At 40.0% G+C, this 18,587-nt stretch overlaps 1 protein-coding gene across 1 annotated transcript in view; it reads right to left on the bottom strand.

Moving 5' to 3' along the window:
- Nucleotides 1-13,604, bottom strand: part of LOC115023039 (collagen alpha-4(IV) chain-like) — a 17,029-nt gene extending 3,425 nt beyond the window's left edge. Inside the window, exons 1-39 of the mRNA XM_029454179.1 lie at nt 13,470-13,604; nt 13,213-13,257; nt 12,511-12,628; nt 11,866-11,931; nt 11,721-11,756; nt 11,563-11,625; nt 11,366-11,401; nt 11,209-11,250; nt 10,974-11,057; nt 10,816-10,860; nt 10,668-10,739; nt 10,548-10,592; nt 10,403-10,456; nt 9,909-9,972; nt 9,433-9,537; nt 9,133-9,291; nt 8,876-8,884; nt 8,697-8,786; nt 8,324-8,475; nt 7,982-8,054; nt 7,542-7,648; nt 7,268-7,451; nt 7,099-7,170; nt 6,760-6,867; nt 6,348-6,566; nt 6,021-6,176; nt 5,709-5,876; nt 5,176-5,313; nt 4,691-4,801; nt 4,361-4,539; nt 4,032-4,095; nt 3,721-3,795; nt 3,232-3,339; nt 2,930-3,037; nt 2,672-2,743; nt 2,071-2,199; nt 1,662-1,769; nt 1,346-1,501; nt 1,150-1,257 (exon numbers count right to left, since the gene is read on the bottom strand). Coding sequence (XP_029310039.1) covers nt 1,150-1,257; nt 1,346-1,501; nt 1,662-1,769; nt 2,071-2,199; nt 2,672-2,743; nt 2,930-3,037; nt 3,232-3,339; nt 3,721-3,795; nt 4,032-4,095; nt 4,361-4,539; nt 4,691-4,801; nt 5,176-5,313; nt 5,709-5,876; nt 6,021-6,176; nt 6,348-6,566; nt 6,760-6,867; nt 7,099-7,170; nt 7,268-7,451; nt 7,542-7,648; nt 7,982-8,054; nt 8,324-8,475; nt 8,697-8,786; nt 8,876-8,884; nt 9,133-9,291; nt 9,433-9,537; nt 9,909-9,972; nt 10,403-10,456; nt 10,548-10,592; nt 10,668-10,739; nt 10,816-10,860; nt 10,974-11,057; nt 11,209-11,250; nt 11,366-11,401; nt 11,563-11,625; nt 11,721-11,756; nt 11,866-11,931; nt 12,511-12,628; nt 13,213-13,226 — 3,697 coding nt within the window. The 5' untranslated portion in view covers nt 13,227-13,257; nt 13,470-13,604. The remainder of the gene's footprint in view (nt 1-1,149; nt 1,258-1,345; nt 1,502-1,661; nt 1,770-2,070; nt 2,200-2,671; nt 2,744-2,929; nt 3,038-3,231; nt 3,340-3,720; nt 3,796-4,031; nt 4,096-4,360; nt 4,540-4,690; nt 4,802-5,175; nt 5,314-5,708; nt 5,877-6,020; nt 6,177-6,347; nt 6,567-6,759; nt 6,868-7,098; nt 7,171-7,267; nt 7,452-7,541; nt 7,649-7,981; nt 8,055-8,323; nt 8,476-8,696; nt 8,787-8,875; nt 8,885-9,132; nt 9,292-9,432; nt 9,538-9,908; nt 9,973-10,402; nt 10,457-10,547; nt 10,593-10,667; nt 10,740-10,815; nt 10,861-10,973; nt 11,058-11,208; nt 11,251-11,365; nt 11,402-11,562; nt 11,626-11,720; nt 11,757-11,865; nt 11,932-12,510; nt 12,629-13,212; nt 13,258-13,469) is intronic.
- Between the last annotated feature and the right edge of the window lie 4,983 nt (nt 13,605-18,587).

Below are 18,587 nucleotides of genomic sequence, written 5' to 3'. Positions count from 1 at the left end.
CCACATATCATGCCACATCTCATCTGAGATCTCTTCGCTCAGTTCTTTTCCCCATTTAGTGTTGAATCCTTTTTAGCTTCCATCAAACAAGAGTACAGGGTTGACACAACTTTGGAAATAGTATCATGGTAAGCTCGTACAATAATCTTTACAGTAGGATGTATTTCTTCTTCATTTTTTCCAACCCTTTTTGTATAGTAATCCCTCATTTGCATATATCTGAATAAGTCTTGGTTTTCTAGATCAAAACTGTTTTTCAAGTCTTGAAAGCTTCTCATTTCTCCCTTATGGATAACTGTGCATATGGCTGTTAAACCTTTTTCTGTCCATTGTTTGAATCTACAGTCAGAGCTACCTGGTTTGAATCCTTTGTCATAAACTATCCAGTCTAATAGTCCAAGTTCCCTTTCCAATTTCAATTGTTTAATAATGGAATACCATATATCTAATGTAAATGTTGTGATTGGGTCTAAATCCCTTTTCTTTAATATGGGGAGGAATTTTTCTTTGCCCTATGAGTGGTTGAATTGGGGACCCAGATGCAAGCACTTCATTGTCTTTCCAGCGAGCTATGTAATCAGAGTTGCACCAGTAAATGAGAGGATGTAGTTGTGCTGCATGAAAGTATTCCTTTAGGTTCGGGATAGCCAGTCCCCCTTTTTCTTTAGGCAATTGGAGTGTGGTATATCTTATCCTAGATCTTTTAGCCCCCCATATAAATCTTGATATTAGTTTATCCCAACTATGGAACTGGACCTGTGGTATATTCACGGGCAAGGATTGAAATAAATATAACAAGCGTGGGAGAATGTTCATTTTCACTATACTTATCCTGTCAATAAAACTCATTTTTCAAAATCTTTCCGTATTTCTTTATCAATACATTCATAATTGCTGTGGTACAGTTTTATTAAATGTTTGGTTATGTTTATACCGAAGTATTTAATTGATGACATGAGAATCATTTTTAAACTAAAAAAAGTGAAACAAAAAATATAAGGAATCTAAAGACATGTGTATCTCACTTAAATAATACCCGTAACAAGAGTTGTTAAAATACACACACACACAAAGGTCTATACAGATGTCCTCACCAGAGAGTTTTGGCATAAAACTATTGGCATATCTCTTAGCTACGGTGCCACTCACCTGCATTTCCAGTTGGGCCAGTTAATCCCTTGCGGCCCCAAGGCCCAGGGACCCCAAACTGACCTTTGGGTCCTGGAGGACCTCCAGGACCAGCAGGACCTCTCTCACCTGTCAAAGTGCAGCAACATTTTGAGTGCATTCAAGTGTATGGCAACACTGTAAATACTAATGGCAGCAGTCTTGCACCGTAATGTACCTTTTGGTCCTGTAAAGCCTGGGTAGCCCTGAGACCCAGGAGGCCCTGGGAGGCTCCCATCTCCCTTACGACCTGGAAACCCAGGGAGGCCATTTGGACCTGGATCTCCTTTGGAGTAAATGCTGCTGCCTGGAGGGCCCGGCTCCCCACGAGAGCCTAAAAACCCAATACAAAATCCCAATTGTATACAAATAGAAAGGCACACATACTCATATTAAAACATGAACATCTACACAATGCTCATTCCTAAATGTGGCCACATGAAGATGGAGACGGACATAGACAAACGGATGAACATAAAAAGGTACACACACACCTGCCGGTCCTGGAGGCCCTTCATATCCTATGTCCCCGTAGGTTCCTGGCGGACGCTTTAAGCATTCTTTGCCAGGGTTACCAGGTCCACCGAGGAAGCCTGGAAGACCTGAGGGAAGAAATACAGAAAAGTGAAATACCTTATCTCAGACGACATACTGTATAGAGCAATGGGACAGTAACCACACTCAACAAAAGGAGTGAAAAAAAAGTAAATACAGTGCAATAAAATTATAATTCGATACAATCATAACATAACAGAATATTGCATGGTAAGAAATCATCACTGTATTATTCTTATTGGATTTACGCTGGGGTTACTGTTAAAAAGGTCTTTAACAGTTAATTTCTCCACCACCATTATACACTTATGCAGTAGATGCACTATTGGTAATCATAGATTATGATACCTGTGATGCCAGGTGGGCCCCTCTCGCCTTTAGGCCCAGGAAAAGTGGCTCCTGGAGCCCCTTGCTGGCCCCTGAGGCCTTTGACTCCAGGAAAACCATCTGGTCCAGGAGGGCCATGGATACCTATGCCTTGAAGTAATACACGTTTATGTTATTTACTGTTTTAAATTAGCAGTTTGTAGGATTGAGGGAGATGTATTGGCAGCAATAATATTCATTATTATGTTTTCATCAGAAATATCAGAGTATAATCACCTGAAACTAAGAATCTTTGGGTTCTTCTACACATTTGGAAAGGGAGCCACTGACTTAGTGCCACTGAATCCTCCACACACAATAGTCAAATATCATAACACATTATGCTCTGATGTGTATTGAGTGAGTGAAACAAAACAAATGAATTTACTTTAACTCTTTTTTTGGGGTAGGATCAAAGTAAAACGGTACAGGATTCAGCTGAAACTACACTTCAACATTTCACTTTTTGTACTATATGTACATGTATGTACTGTACATGAACATAAAATGTATACCAACAGACACAACATAAAATAAATGATTGCTAAACTATATTAAAAGTTATGATAAACCTCCATCTTACCACTTTCTCCTTTCATCCCGTTTGGACCTCTAAGCCCATCCAGTCCATCCAGGCCTGGTGTTCCAGGGGACCCTAACATAAATCACAGTACAACATAAAAATACTCTTGTTAAGTGATTGGCGTCCACATCTTAGACACTCTTTGAGAATCCAAGCAAAGTGATAGCCAATATGAGCCAATATAAATAACATAGTAGACACTTACAATGCCTGTACCCTGCCTATTCAATGATGGGAGAAACAACATTGTGTTAGTACCTGGAGGCCCATATGGGCCAGGTGGGCCTGGTGGTCCCAGACCTCCATGATCGCCTGGAAGACCTGGAAGACCTGGACGACCTGTTAAGCCAAGAGGCCCAGGGAAGCCTGTAAAGACACACACATAAAAGGCTCAAGCACAAGATTCTAATTACTTGAGGGCATATACACCAGTGTAAAATTTAACAATTGAGTCAAAAAAATGCAAAAGCTTAAAATACAAAATTTGAAAAGATAGAGGAAACTTGAGCTGATTTATTGCCATTGAAAGTTCTCTGATTCAAATCTTTATTTGAAATCACCTGGTACTCCTTGTCTTCCTGGTTCCCCGACAATGCCTGTTTGTCCAAGTTGTCCTGACCTTCCCCGGGGTCCTGGGTCCCCTGGATCTCCTGGAATCCCTCTGGGTGCTCAAGGGAAATATTTTGGGGATATACATTTATTTACAGTTATACATCTCCTGAAAGTATTGTATACAGTCTAGGAAATGTACAAACCTCCTTCAAGACAAGTTTAACTCCAAAAAAGGTTTTTAGTGCCTCCTCATAATTTGAAGTCATTTCTAAGCCTTTTTCAGATATTTTATTTTCAGCATTTCATTGCTTTATTAGATAGTGAAAGCTTGGACAGCGACAAAAAAGGGCACGGGAGTGAGAGGGGATGACATGCAGCAAAGGGCTGTGTGTTGAACCCGGCCCGCTGAGGTAAGCACTCAGCCTTGCTACATAGTGAGCACCCTCTGCCAGGTGAGCTACAGGTGCGCCCCAGTTTGTGGCATTTTGTTAACTCACCACTGTATCCATCGTCCCCTCGCATTCCTTTGGGTCCAGATGGACCAGGTTGTCCATAAGATTGTCCTGACTCACCTGTAACCGATTTGGACAACTTTCATTAGGTATGAAATCCTGAGAGATCGTATTGGGCTTTATTGTTCAACATATTTAACTGCTTTTGCATTTATTAAAACGATATACCATATTATTTTTGATGAACCTGACACAATTGTAAATTATCTAATCTGCTGTGAATTCACAACTTTTTCTCCATGACATGAAATGAGCTACATCAGAATCATCCGATCATTATCTCTATTCTGACTCACCCTTGGCTCCTGGAAATCCTGGTAACCCTGGGATACCCGTTTGTCCCCAAGGCCCTTGATCTCCCTTTAAAAGACATCAACACATGCAACAGACTTACAATTATTTTTGTACCGTATAGCCACTGATATATATATTCACCGGTAAATTATAACATAAGCAGTCGAACACACAATGGCTGTGCATTACAGACAGTACAAAATGGGACTCCAGCGGCAGCCATTACTCATTGTATTTGTGTATCTACTGGACATGCATACAATAAAAATTGAGCACAGACAGACAGCTGTTTTTAAAATTATGAAGAAAATAAATTGGATTTATTATGTACCAGATCTCCACCCTGTCCATGATATCCCCTTGGACCAGGGAAACCTTTGATTCCAGAGTACCCAGGAGAACCTGGTCTTCCTGCCCTGCCTGGAGCACCAGTGCTGCCTTTAAACCCTTGCGAACCAGGCCGTCCATCAGGCCCCGAATCACCTGGCACTCCCCTTTGGGTCTTTGAGCCTGTTAGCGACAAACAAAATAAAAATGATGTAGTCCTATACTGTTTATCACAATGTATAGCAAGTCTTTTTTAGTGAAGAGACCGGTAATTCAAGAAATCATCTTCATATTTAAAAAAGACGTATGAGTTAATAAGTGATAGCTCCATTGCCTGCAGGTCCTTGTTCTCCTTTTTGCCCCTTCCTTCCTGAAGGTCCTGGTGGGCCCTTTGTCATATTCACAATCCAAGATGGTCCTGGTATTCCGGGTGATCCACGCACACCTGGATGGACCACAGAGTTGAGATGAAATGCTCATTAACGGAAAAAAACACTATCCTCATCTGTTGTAAAACTATTTTGGACAACCTTGTCAAGGATATTAATTGTTACTATCTTATTCATGCTATATTTCTAGATTATATGTTCCAAATGGTGGCCTCAAGCCATGATTAAAGGCATTCATATCTGCTGAATATAATTTGTTTGTTTATTACACTAAATCCAGAGACATAAAGATATTTTTGATCTGTGCAAATTTGGATCATTTCCTGCTTGTTAGCCAAATATTTACAATTATTTAAAAAAACATTAGACCATGGCGCCTAGCAAGATTGAATATAGCTATCAGACACACGTTATGTATACAGGGACTTACCTTTATTACCAGGCTGTCCTTGGTATCCAGGTTCACCTGGGTGACCATTAAAGCCTGTCTCTCCCTGTTTACCTCGGGGTCCCGCAGGTCCAGGATGACCTGGTAAACTTTTGGCCATGCCTGGGTAACCACTTTCACCTAGATGGATTAAAAGGGAAGCCTCACTTTAATCAGGACGGACTAGTTTACAGATATAAAGCATTGTTGATGAAATGTACACTAGGTTTCAGTGTAGACTTTTTGGGGGGGATTTGGAAGGATGAACCATATATATGATCAGTGACATAACACCTCCAACTTGGGAGTGTGATGCTGGTATTGGTGTCAAATGAGGGTTCTGGAGGTCGTATGTACAGAGGCACATGTACAGCTGCGTATGTGTTTGAATGAGATAGGCGGTGCAGTTTTAGGCTTAGCTGACTGGATGGTGTGAACAAGGTCAGAAGCGCCTGTCAGACTTAATAGTGAAATGATTTTACATGACTTTGAATGCTCAGGTTAAAAACTCTTATCAAGGCAGGCCAGTGGTTCACCTTTCTGTCCTGACCAGCCATCAGTCCCAGGATCTCCCGAGGGGCCAGTGGGGCCTCTTGTTCCAGCCAGGCCTGGCAAACCGGGAGGGCCAGGGAAACCTTCTGGACCCCTTAGTCCATGACCAGGTGGACCTATATCTCCCTTTAAACCCTTCTGACCAATGTAGCCTATGCAACATTATACAATTCAATGAGAGAAATACGTTAATAGATGGTTAGATGGTGGCTAAATATTCATGTCATATTAAGGAACATTCAAAAAGAGACCGAGAGTGACACAGAAGGACAACAATTTGCGTGCTGTTTGCTCACCTGGTATTCCCCCGCGTCCAGGGTTTCCTGGAGGGCCTGGAGATTCTTTCAGTTCACATTCAGTGCAGGGTGGGCCTTGGGGACCAGTGGCTCCAGGGTCACCATTGAGTCCTGGCTCTCCTTTCCATCCAGGTTGTCCAGGTTGGCCTTGTGCGCCTGCAATTATGAGGCGACACTGGTCAACCAATTCCAATGTACAGTATAGAATGGGAAGTACACTGTGGATGGATTAAATCTTTTTTCTGTGACATACTGTAGGCCACATTACCTGAAGCCTAAGTTGTTGAGTGGTTTGTTTGGGTTTACCTAAATATAAATAAAATTTACCTGGAGACCCTGGGTTTCCAGGAATGCCACGGTGTCCGTTTGTCCCCACAGCCCCAAGGCGGCCAGGTGTGCCAGTAGCACCTGGCCGAGCAGACAGAACATCTCCTGGGTCACCCTTTCTGCCTGGACGTCCCAGTAACCCAGGAGGGCCTGAAGGGCCGTCCAGGCTAATTCCACTGGGACCGGGGTCACCTTGACACCCATTTAAACCTGGAGATCCTTTAACAAATAAGAGAGACCTATAAGCGTACAAAAAAACCCTCCTTACTATATATTCGATCATTAACTGATACTTTTCCTGCAGTGTGAATGCTTGACGACCCACAAGCTTGAAACTAGGCTCTCCAATGAAGAAATATCTTTTAAAAATTGTGTATAATTTTAATTTGACAACATTTTAGAGAGTTGTTACCGATCAGTCCAATCCCTCCAGCTACAATGTCATCTCCGTTCATGCCTTTTGGGCCTGGGTGTCCCGGAGTTCCCAGAGGACCATCTCTTCCTAGCGTACCTGGAATCCCTACAATGGGGCCAAAGAAAATTTTACTTGTTACATGGACCAACAATGTTTCAAGGGTCATAAACTATATTCCTTTCATGACATGTGGCTTATTACAGTAAGTCCAACTGATTCTGGTACCAGACATGGCACTTGGACTGGCCAACAAACAATTTGCCAATTGCCATTTACAGTGCTTGGATGCAGTGATTTTTTAAAAACTATATTATGTGTAACACCTGTAAGACTTACCCGGTGAACCTGGCTCACCCTTAGGACCATGTGATCCAATCTCTTCTTCATGACAGCATGTCTCAATTTCACCTGGTGACACAAATGCAACATACTTTTTGAGCCCATGACAGATGTGGGAAGGGGTGCATTAACACCAACTGAGAATCTCTGAATTTAAGTGTTTGACCTGGGGGGCCTGATCGTCCAGGAATTCCTGAGGTGCCAGAACGTCCTTGATGACCTTTAGGTCCAGGTAGCCCCTTGGTGCCTTGAAAACCAGGACCTGGGGGGCCTATATCCCCTGGAAACCCTTTGGGTCCTGCAACACCAGGGTCACCTTTGGGACCAGGTAATCCTTCATATCCAGCACCCTGCAAAAACGTTACCTGTAAACATAACTGCAGCACGCAAATTTCTGTTCCATAAATTACATTTACAGTACTTAAAAGTTACACACTCACCGGTGTTCCACGGTCCCCTGCAGGACCAGGGAGGGCATCCTGTCCTGAACTACCTGTTGCTCCAGGAGGACCAGAATGTCCAGGAAATCCTTGGTTTCCCTTGGCACCTTTTAACAAAGAAAGAAAAATGGTTATTATTTTATATTAAGCTATCAATGTTTAATAACCCTTGGTGTAGGCATGTATAAAACAGAGATCTTTGCTTTTCTTATTTGACAAAAAGCACAAAGTTACCAACAGACAAATCCAACTTATTTTTTATGTCAAGCTATTGTTGTAGCACAGACTGTGCAGTATACAGTGCACTGTGATTGCCTTACTGTAGTGTCTGGTGTTAGAGATAAAATTCTCCCATCCTCTGTAAAGCTGATGTTTCCAAGCATTTAAATTAGCGATACACTTGTTGTACAATAATACTGGGTACAGGTACAGGTTCTCACCTTTGGTATCTACCACAAAAGTGTGACCTTTTTGACCCTTGTGTCCTTTTAAACCAGGAATTCCTTGAAAGCCCTGCAAGAAAACACAAAATCAAATACAAAAACTATGTTTCTGTGGCTACAAGGAATAGACTTTTATACACATCTTAGAAAATTGCATTTAAAGCAAGAGGAGTGTAGGAGTTAGTGGCATCTAGCGGTGAGGTTGCAGATTGCAACCAACTGAATACCCCTCCGCTCACCCCTCCCTATCCAATATATACAATATTACATTCCATTTCTGCCAATAAATCCCCACACAATACTATTCACTTAGTTAGTTTGTTTTCCTGCTGTCCTTACTACTTGTCCTCTTGAACCCTCATATCCTTTCAGCCCCGGGTCTCCTCTAAATCCTAGAGTTCCAGGTAACCCTGGAAATCCTGGATCACCAGTTGGACCGGGAAGCCCTTTGCTTCCCCCACCAGACCTACAGTTACATTCCCCTTCACAACCTGTAGGAGACACAGATGTCAAGAATGTATGACTATGATGCAGCGTGTTTGTATACTGTACAACTATACAAACTGTACTCTATAAAATTATACTAAATCGCAAATATGTTCCAGTAAATTCTCACAGGATATTTATATATTCTACCAGAGGTTAGTAGACACAGAACATAACACAATCAGCTTGTGGGATCAACTAATGCATACAACCAGTCATAGATCACCTTTAATTCCTTTGGGCCCTTTGTTTCCATGAGATCCTTTAGGTCCTGCACTGCCAGGGTCCCCTGGGTAACCAGGCTCACAGTAGTAATCTGTAACCAAAATAAGTTAAAAACTTCAGCACGTAGTTTTAATGCATGAATTAGTGGACTTCTGTCATTAGAAGTAATTGAGAACTCACCTCCACATCCTTCATTAAGTATGCCACATACACAGACACACACACACACACACACACACACACACACACGCACACACACACACACACACACACACACACACACACACGCACGAAGGTAAGTAAACATTCAAATGAACATGTGCAAAAACAGACTAGCTTACAATTAATATAATAATAAAATTACATTTGTGAAATTAACTAACATATACTGTATAGAAAACTATTTTGCATTTAATATGAAGGAAGTATTAATATACCTGGAGGACCCGGGGGGCCTGTGACACCTTTAGGTCCGAGGAATCCTTTAGTTCCCTTTGATCCCGGAAACAGATTTTCAAAGTTCTTATACCTTCCTTGCTCTCCCTTGTAGCCCTTGGGGCCAAGGGACCCTGGTTGACCTGGCAGACCGGGCTCTTCTAGAGAGGTGTGAGAGGCGATGTGAAACTTCACATAAGGTAGGATCAAGACTGAGTGAGATATATATGGATTTATGGATATACTCAGTACATTAAGTCAGGAGAAACCCTGAATGTTAGAGACCAGAGACAAACTCTGACCTGGTAAGGTTGACCCTGGTGGACCAGTAGGTCCATGCATGCCCATGTACCCAGCGTCACCTGGGGTTCCAGGATTTCCAGGATACCCACGATCACCTTTAACACCTAAACCATACAGACATAGAACCATGAAAAAGTCAGCAAGGCCTGATTATTGTCATACATATTCTTATACAATTATGTTTATTTACTAATTTAACAGGCTCTTATCAGTTTAAGGATTGTATTCAGTCATATTTTCAGGAAAATACGACTACTGAGAACAAACAGATAAACGTGGATTATACTGCAGGAGTGGTTTGAGAAATTTCTATAGTTCATACCTATCATACATTTTAATGCTTTAAAAAAAAAAGTATTGTTGCTGATAAAATTCAATTTGACCACAGCTTGAAACTGAAAACAATAGGACAATGCTACCACTGGCACACATGGCTCAATCAGTGAGGAGAGAGTAGCTACTGCCGTGATCTCACCTCTTGCATTACTTCCATTGTGAAAGTGCAGAGGACCGGATGGACCTGGATCTCCTGGGTAACCCTGTTGGATGCAAATACAGAGAAGAAAACCAGAGTCATAATTATAAAATGCCACTGATGTACATAATATCTCTAAAGATGACAAGAGTGATCAAAGATCACTGGTCTCGTCCAGTAAATATGACACTGAGCAACCACCAGAGGGGAGCAGACAAGATAGTTTTTCTTCACTCTGTTCCTGTATTAGAAGTACACTTCTAATAGTAAGTGTAACTAAGATATCACAAAGATGCCAAAAAACAGATGTCCGGCTAAAAATATAGATCCCTGTCATCAATATCAAACGGTGTCCTTTAAGCTACCCTCCCAGGAGCACTTTATGCTTTCAATATACATTTTTACAGAAAATTGCCTTGTTTGCACCTAATACAAGTTTCTTATTTTTGTTCAAGTTGTGTTGCAAATTCCTTTGATGTTTATGTTAAGCTCACCTTTGGTCCATTTATTCCAATGAGACCTGGAAATCCTTTCTCTCCGTGGAAACCCTGAAAATATAGCAATGTATTTAACCTAAAAACGGCATGTTATGTTATAGAGTAACATAAGGATGGCTTAGGCCTCATATTAAAGATGTACCTCAGGTCCTGGCAGTCCATCTCTACCAGGAAATCCTGGAAGACCCTAGAGATTAAAACAATGCAGGATATATAAATAAATGAATAAAAATCATGTTGCAGTCTGATTTAAGTCACCTACCCTCATTCCAGGAAAACCGAGGATTCCTTGCTCTCCTTTAATTCCTTGAATGTTGTAGTCTTCTCTACCACCCTAATAAGAACCAAAAATGTAAATAAAACACCTTTCTCTTTCTCTCCTGTATGCTGACATTCTGGGTGAAACTCACGCTTAAGCCCTTTGATCCACATGGTCCAGGAAGACCTTGTTCTCCCTGAGAAGCAAGAAATAAAATAAATAAAAATAAGACATATTTGTCTTTGTACAGGTATATGCAGTAAAAAATCAGCAGTCGTGTATAAATACAAATAAGAGATTTGTCTTCACCTTGTAACCTTTAACCGGAAGAAAGTCTGGAGGAAAGTTCATGACTTCTTCTGGTCCTTGTGGGCCAGGCGAGCCTTGCTCACCCTGGAATATGGAAATAAAGAGGTGAAGATGTTTGCTGTGGTTACACACCCCGAAACAAACACACACACACACACTTACACTTTCACACAGACACACACGTACAGCGCGAAACCTCAGTGCATAGCTGTCAAAGGCAAAAATGGTTTCTTACATTGTCACCTTTAGCTCCTGCCAGTGATCCTCCGGGGTCGCCCTACACAACAATCAAAATAATAAGTTGGTTAATAAGGTTTTATGTTTGTGTGGATGCAGGCATGGATTTTATTTTAAAGCACGTATTGGCACAGATTGTGAAACAGGTGACTCACTGGTTGTCCTCTCACACCTCTACGTCCTTCCGAGCCCTAAATGGAATCACACACACATACAATTTGACATTTGCATTCCTTCTTGTAATGTAGATCATGAATATAAGTGGTCTAGTATATTGCTGAAAACTGTGCATGTATATCTTAAATACAATCTATATAAAAGACCTCTATACAAAAAGAGAAGACTTTATCACCTCATATCCAAGAGGGCCAGGAGGGCCAGTGTGCCCTTTAGGCCCAATGTCTCCTTGTCTTCCCTGAGTAAAAAAACAAAACAACAACACGATGTTAAAGAATGTAAACATGAAGTTGAGTCGGCTTAACTACAAGCACACTGTAAAATTGAACATACAGGTAGACCATGTTGTCCATCTCCACCACGCTCCCCCTGTAAGATGATATGAAACAAAGATAAGAATGATGAGAATTGAAGATGATTATATTGACGAGACACTGTACATTGCAAATATGAGCTTCTCCAGATTAGGGGAATTTACCGGAATCCCTGGAAGGGCAGCACCATACAAGGGTTCTCCTTTAATCCCTTTAGGTCCAGCTAATCCCTGATAAAACACAGTAAATGTTTACATTAGACACATTAGAAACAATAGCTAGCAGAATGAAAAGAGCAGATACAGTATTCTATATTCATAAATAGTTTTTAAAAATAACTGTTTCAATTGAAAGTTAATACTGAACATTGTGGCAAAACCTTGAATTATGTTCAATGAGAATGTTTGAGAATATTCAGTACTGATGTTTATTCAATTGATTATTCCTACAAGATATGTGCATTGCAGCTAACTGCTGGTAGGAGACAGGACACAAACTCAGGCCTCTGGTCTACATGTCCAACCACCACCCAGACCTCCATAACCTGACGTCCATAATGCCACACAACTTCCTGCTTTGCCACTGAATCTGAATGCTGGCATTGGTCGTAAACCATGTGCTTTAGAACTGTCAAGAAGAATGTAACTACTGGTGACTGAGCATTTTAGCCGCTTGCCTGCAAATCCAATGTGTTTTCATTGGCGCGTAACTCTGTAAACAATCCTAAATTGTCAAAAGGCTGGTTGAAAGTCTCACTAATAACTACATAATGGCAACAACGGAAACATCAGAGGAAGAGTTTTACTCACCAGCAGGCCCATGGAGACCATCCAAACCAGGAATACCAAAGACTCCTGATCGTCCCCTTGTCCCATTACAGCCATCTGCTCCTGGCAAACCAGGCTCACCACCTGCTCCAGGGTGGCCCTGAACAATAAATGTAATACATATGTCAATTGTAAAAAAAGTATTAGAAGTCACAATTATGACCTCATATGTCACTGTAGCTAATTATCATAAAGAAATGACACTTTACAGCTTCAGATCTATATTTCATCTTTAATATTCATAATTACATAGTGGTTAAGATGAACAACTTGAGTTTTTATTCAACACAAATACTTAAGAAGTGAAGAAGCAGCTGCATTAGCCCAAATCTATAGTATGCCATGATGTGTCCACTAGAGGGCATACCAGACCCAAGCTTCAAATCACTGCACCATTTACTGTGTAGTCTCCAATATTGTATCTTAAATGTATGAATTGGGAAGTTGCACAGTTGGGAATACAGCATGACATATGTACAATTAAAAAAGTGTGTGATATTATTATCAAATATACATTCTAAATGCCGTATTGGAGAAAATTAAGTGAGAAGTATGTCAACTCCACGTAGAGCAATCCCCTCAAGAGGGTTACTCACCTCTATGGGATTATTATTGTCAGTGTAAAATGTATGTGTCTTTTACTGATTGGTAAATTAAAATGTACAACAACAGTAGTTTACTCACTGATGAGCCATCATGACCAGGAAAACCAGGAACGCCAATCTTGCCCTGAAATGTAAAAAATATGGACAACATTCATTCATTCAGGGTCAAATTGCTTTATTCACTCCTAACCCCACCTTTTCGTTTTTCTCTATCACTGGAAATACATATTCATATGCTTAATAATGTAGACTTATTGTGATGATTAGTTGGTACTTGGATGCACTGCCTGACTTTCTGTCTGTTTCTATCTTAAACACATGAACATGCACACTAACACGGTCGCCTATGTGTCCCTCTGGGCCATGTGGTCCCTCTGCTCCCCTCCTGCCGTTCTCTCCAGGTGACCCTTCCTGTCCCCATGGTCCCATTTGTCCCTGGGAGCCTTGCTGTCCTGGCTTCCCTGGAGCTCCCTACAAAGAGAAATGTCATGTTAAAAAAACTTTAACTTTTAGCTTCTAATTGTTGTTTTAAGTCATGTTTTTCCCAATCATGGGAACTAAACATTTCCGGTTCCTAATTTTCAATTATTAGAGAAAACACAATTAACGAGAATATTTCCCACAGCTTCATATCTTTCTAATTATGAAAATCACCTACAATTCAAAATATCAACCATACTATTGGAGAGTAATTCAGGATAACTTGCCATTACATAACATGAGAAGAAAAGGTTCATACCCGTGCGCCTTTAGCAGGACGACACTGACATACAGAGCAGTCTCTGCCTTCACATGGGCCATCAATCGTCCCCTAAAACAACAAACAGGGACAAACCACAGATGGATCATTACTGCTTATAATAGAGATGCAGTCTGGCTGAGGCTGTGTGTGTCTAAGAAGAGCAAAATAAAATAAAGGATCACAGGACATCCGTGATAAGATAAGGATGTGGTTTGGGTATATCTGACATTCCTGAATATTTTACAGCTTTGAGAATTAGCCTTGAGAATGAACACTTTTCCCTGTGAAGAATGGACAGTCCTGATTAGAAAGCTCATGTTCTCATGTAGACTTGCGTAAATAATAGGCACTCTGACCTTGATGAGAAAGGAAAGCTCACAGTGCTTCACCACTCTCATAATGCATCTTGCTGAAAAACTATTCTGTGAGTCTACACCTCCAGATGGCAAGTATTCCCACCGATGTGTTTGTGTGTCCTGAGAGTTTTATAGTCTCTGTGTCACAAACATGTAGTAATGTTTTCTCAAAGCTTACTAAATATTTGGATGAGTTTATGCTGGTGAAGTTGAGTTCTATGCACATCTGCTGTCCCACTTTCTCATTTGGTCCAAACATTCATGGGGATCTATAGCATCAATCCCAGTTAGCTATGTCTTGGACAGGCCATTGGGATTTAGTGCATTAGCAAAATTGGGAACACATAGTGAGACGTAAAAACACTGGCAGGTCTCCATTGCTACTTAACATACTGTAGCAGCTAAACAACAATTAGTGTTAAGCTATGTCCAGAGGTCGAGGCCTGCTTCAGCAAAATCCAACATTTAAGGTTACAAGTTTCAACTAACTTTAGCTTATATGTCGTAAATGGTGTCCAAAAATGTAATTTTTTAATGCTTGTGAACTTTACCTTTGTAATAATTTGCATATCAAAACAGCTCTTTTCTGAGAATGTGAAGTTTGAAAGCCCAGCAAATTATTACATGTTTACAAATGTTAGTAGTAATATGCACAGACAGACATGACAGATCAATATACAGTTTGTGTTGTATCATCAAAACTAACCTACTTGTCTTGGCCTGCCCAGATACGGTTGCTAAACTACGATTAGACACTCGGCGGTTGGGGGAGGGATTTAGCGAAATGTCGCGATACCTCGATACCAACAGCAACAAGAGCTCTAGCTACTTATTAGCTTAATAGCTTTCAATATTTAATATTGATGTCCTTCCTTCGGTGGCGCAAAGGTAGGAGTTTATTTGGTTGTATAACTTAACTTTACAGTGGCGCTTTTAGGTGGAAATAAATGGTGGGGCAGCAACGTTAACTGTTAAATTACCTAATTTTAGATAACATTATGGCTATTTTTCATTTACCACAGTTCAACACAGGTTATAATCCGACTGGTCTCATTCCTCCAAATAACATATAGGGAAGCCAAACAGTGTAACGTTATTATCTGACAAACTAGTAGTTACCGTTAGCCATTTTTTACATAGCCACATTTTTTAAACAGCGGTTTAGTTTAACGTTATAACAATATCCAGCGGCAGGTGGACATGAGTTTAATCTAAATGTTTTCTTCAGAAGGCAGACCTTTAAATCTGTGCTGTAGAAGTTAATCCACAACGTTCATTGTAGTTTCTATTATAACTATATTTTAATCAGCCTCTCTCATTGCCCTTCTTAGCATCGAAATTTCAGTCATCCACTTTCATTTCCAAAGGCTTTGGGCATGCGCATTGTTGTTTTCCCACAGTTCTGAGCGGGACATTTTGCATTTGAAAAATATGCCCTCCTCTCTTATGGAGCTAAATCCCGGCCAAAAGTTTTGATGATTAAAAAAAAAAAGGAATTACGGAAAGTTCAAGTTTTGAATATTATTTGAATTCAGTTCTGTAATTCTTTGGAATAAATTATTTATTTTAATGTTTCACTTTTATATATATTTTGATATTTGAGTTTGTAAGTTTTTCATTTGCATATTTTATGTTTTCACTTTCAGATAGTATTTCTTCAGTTTCAGACTTTTTATTTCTTATCTCATACTTTTTTTGGGCATTTCTATGCTATGATTTCTTGTTACTTATCAGCTGAAATATAAACCAATACATATATACAGTATATGTAATATGACAACATGGCCAATATATCAGAACAACCAATGTATAGGTCTAGCTGTGGTATACAGTCCTTGTACAGTGTAAAATAAAAACCTCAAGCAGTCTCCTACACTGTGCTGGAAAAATGAAGTTACTTGGGGTACATTCTATAAACACACAGGGAGCAACACATACAGTCTCCAGGTGCATCAAGAACATCAAGGATTTTTTTCTGGGAAATACTTAACCAGTGCTAACTGTAAACTATCTGCTTGTGGCATTCAGATTGGGTGAGGGAGAATGTAAGAACCCAGATGTACACAAAACAGGAGCTAGAAAGCTATGTATACCAAGTGAGAGCATTAGTTTCAGGATTTTGGCCTTGCGTTGATGATTTGTTATTGTTGACGGCCTAAACTACATTCCAGGCTACCATAAGCAGTAGCAGCAGTGTTTACAAAAATGAAGTTGCTGGCTAATTAAACTTAACATGATGTATTAAAGTGCAATGCAGTCCAATTCAACATTCTCACAGAGTAGTCTCAACAAAAACTCACCGTTAAAAAACATAACAAATCATGTCAGGGCTATATTACAGTTTAGCAAATGCATGTGTTTCACCCAGTGTACTTAAAACACATGTTTAATCTATTGAGGCACTATCACACTAAACAATATAAATATAGTCTTGAAATCTGGTCTAGTAAAATGTGTGATATGTGTGCTCCTCCTCATACCTAGTCCTGATCAGTGCATATGTTGCTGCATTTTGAATTGTCTCCATTTTATTTATAACAAAGAGAGCATTCATTGTTGTTTTTGACATTATTAATGTGATGACTAAATGTAGTTTTGATTACAAAATAATTCTGCTGCGTCTTACAATATATCGGCTTTCTGAGTTTGGGTGGAATGCTGATTATTCTCAGAAGTTTGGTCACATAGCACAGTATGTTTATAGATATGATTTTATTAATTCAATTAAACTTTACAGAAATTATAAGGATTTTAGATTTAAAGGTTGTCATAGTAGTGATATTATGTATCAATATAAATGTGTATATATGTAATGAAGACTTAAAAAGGAAAGTCTTACTGCATTGAGCTGCTGCACAAAGACGACCAGAACAAGGATCCACCTGTGAATGTAACAGTGGTAACAGATTAACTATGGTCTCATTTAGCCTCAGCTACTGAATGCCTTTACACAACCATAAATGACTGTCACATTTACTCTTTGACAAAAAGATGATATATTATATTATATATTTGATGTGTGGTGAAAGCAAAAAGGCTTGCTGGTTACCTCCATAACTCCTTTTTTTATGCCCAGATATTACAAACCTCACAGAATGTGGGGTGAACATTTTATTCATGAACATTTAATCTGCAAAACAAAAAAGTCCACTTGCTAAATTGTTGCACATTAGCTTATTATGTGTTGCTCTTGTGTGCAGGAGGACTAAAACTTCACCCTTAGAGAAGGAAAAGTAAAAATGGTGTCTATCCAAACTCTCATCACACTACAGGTGACACCTGTAGTGCAACTGTGTGCCTGTGAGTGTTCTCAGTGTAGTGGAGGTCAGTTTTTAAACACAGTCAACATATTGGAATGCAAGTATGCAGATGTGTTGAATATCTGAGTAGACAAGCAAGAAATGTGTTTGTCTTCAGGTAAATACAGTAGGTTTACAAATGAAGGGATATTAATTCCATCAAACCTAATGAGATATACTCTGTATAACTGTATCAGGGCTCTGTGACATGAATGTTCTGCAGATGAAGGTATTTTCTGATAAATCAAATGTTCCCAAATCATTATGTGTTTAAAACAAAACCATATTTTTAATGATGAAAAAGATACATTGATTCACATTTTCTGATGTGACGATATGCATTACAGTCCAGTCACAACAAGTTATTCTTATATCATCATCAGATATGGGTTCTGCTAAAGATACCAAAATAATAATGTGCATGTCATATTGCTCATATTGCTAATAATTCAATATTAATATTGTTGCAGTGGGACTCACCTGAGGGGACTCAGAGTTGCAACAGTAACTGAGGATCCCATCTCTCATCTCATCAGTCTGCTTAACAGGTGAGTGTTTGCCTCAGTGCTGCCCCCTGTGGTGGATAAGAGGAAGCATGAAGCACCAAAGCCACCTGTGAGCCATGGGCCAGTTGATATTATGTGACAGTAATGAAAAACGTCCTTTGAGGTAAAATGTAGTACATACAATTATGACTTCAAAAGAAATCTAAATATGCTACTGAAAAAGAAATTGTTGCGGCATCATTCCCAGCCAGCTGAGAGCGTTTGCACCCCATGTACACTATAGGTAGCAGTCCATCATGCACACAAAAACAACATTCACAACTCACCCAAATTCAGAAGCTCAAATAAATGTTCATGAACGCCTCAGTGTGCCCTAAGCAGGATAATCTCCGACAAGATTCAAACTAATCTCCTGCCTCTGTATCAGTGAAAACCAAACAGAGGAACTGCCTCTGTTTGTAAGCATTGGGGATGAGACGAGGAGAAGGATGATGATTGGGGTTGACTCGCATCAGTAAGCTCAGGCCGCCTCCCTCTTGGGCTGTCCTGTC

Source organism: Cottoperca gobio, chromosome 17 (genome assembly GCF_900634415.1).
Source record: "Cottoperca gobio chromosome 17, fCotGob3.1, whole genome shotgun sequence".
NCBI lineage: Eukaryota > Metazoa > Chordata > Actinopteri > Perciformes > Bovichtidae > Cottoperca > Cottoperca gobio.
The sequence above is the reverse complement of the archived record's forward strand: the minus strand, read 5'-3'. Positions and strand labels throughout refer to the sequence as shown.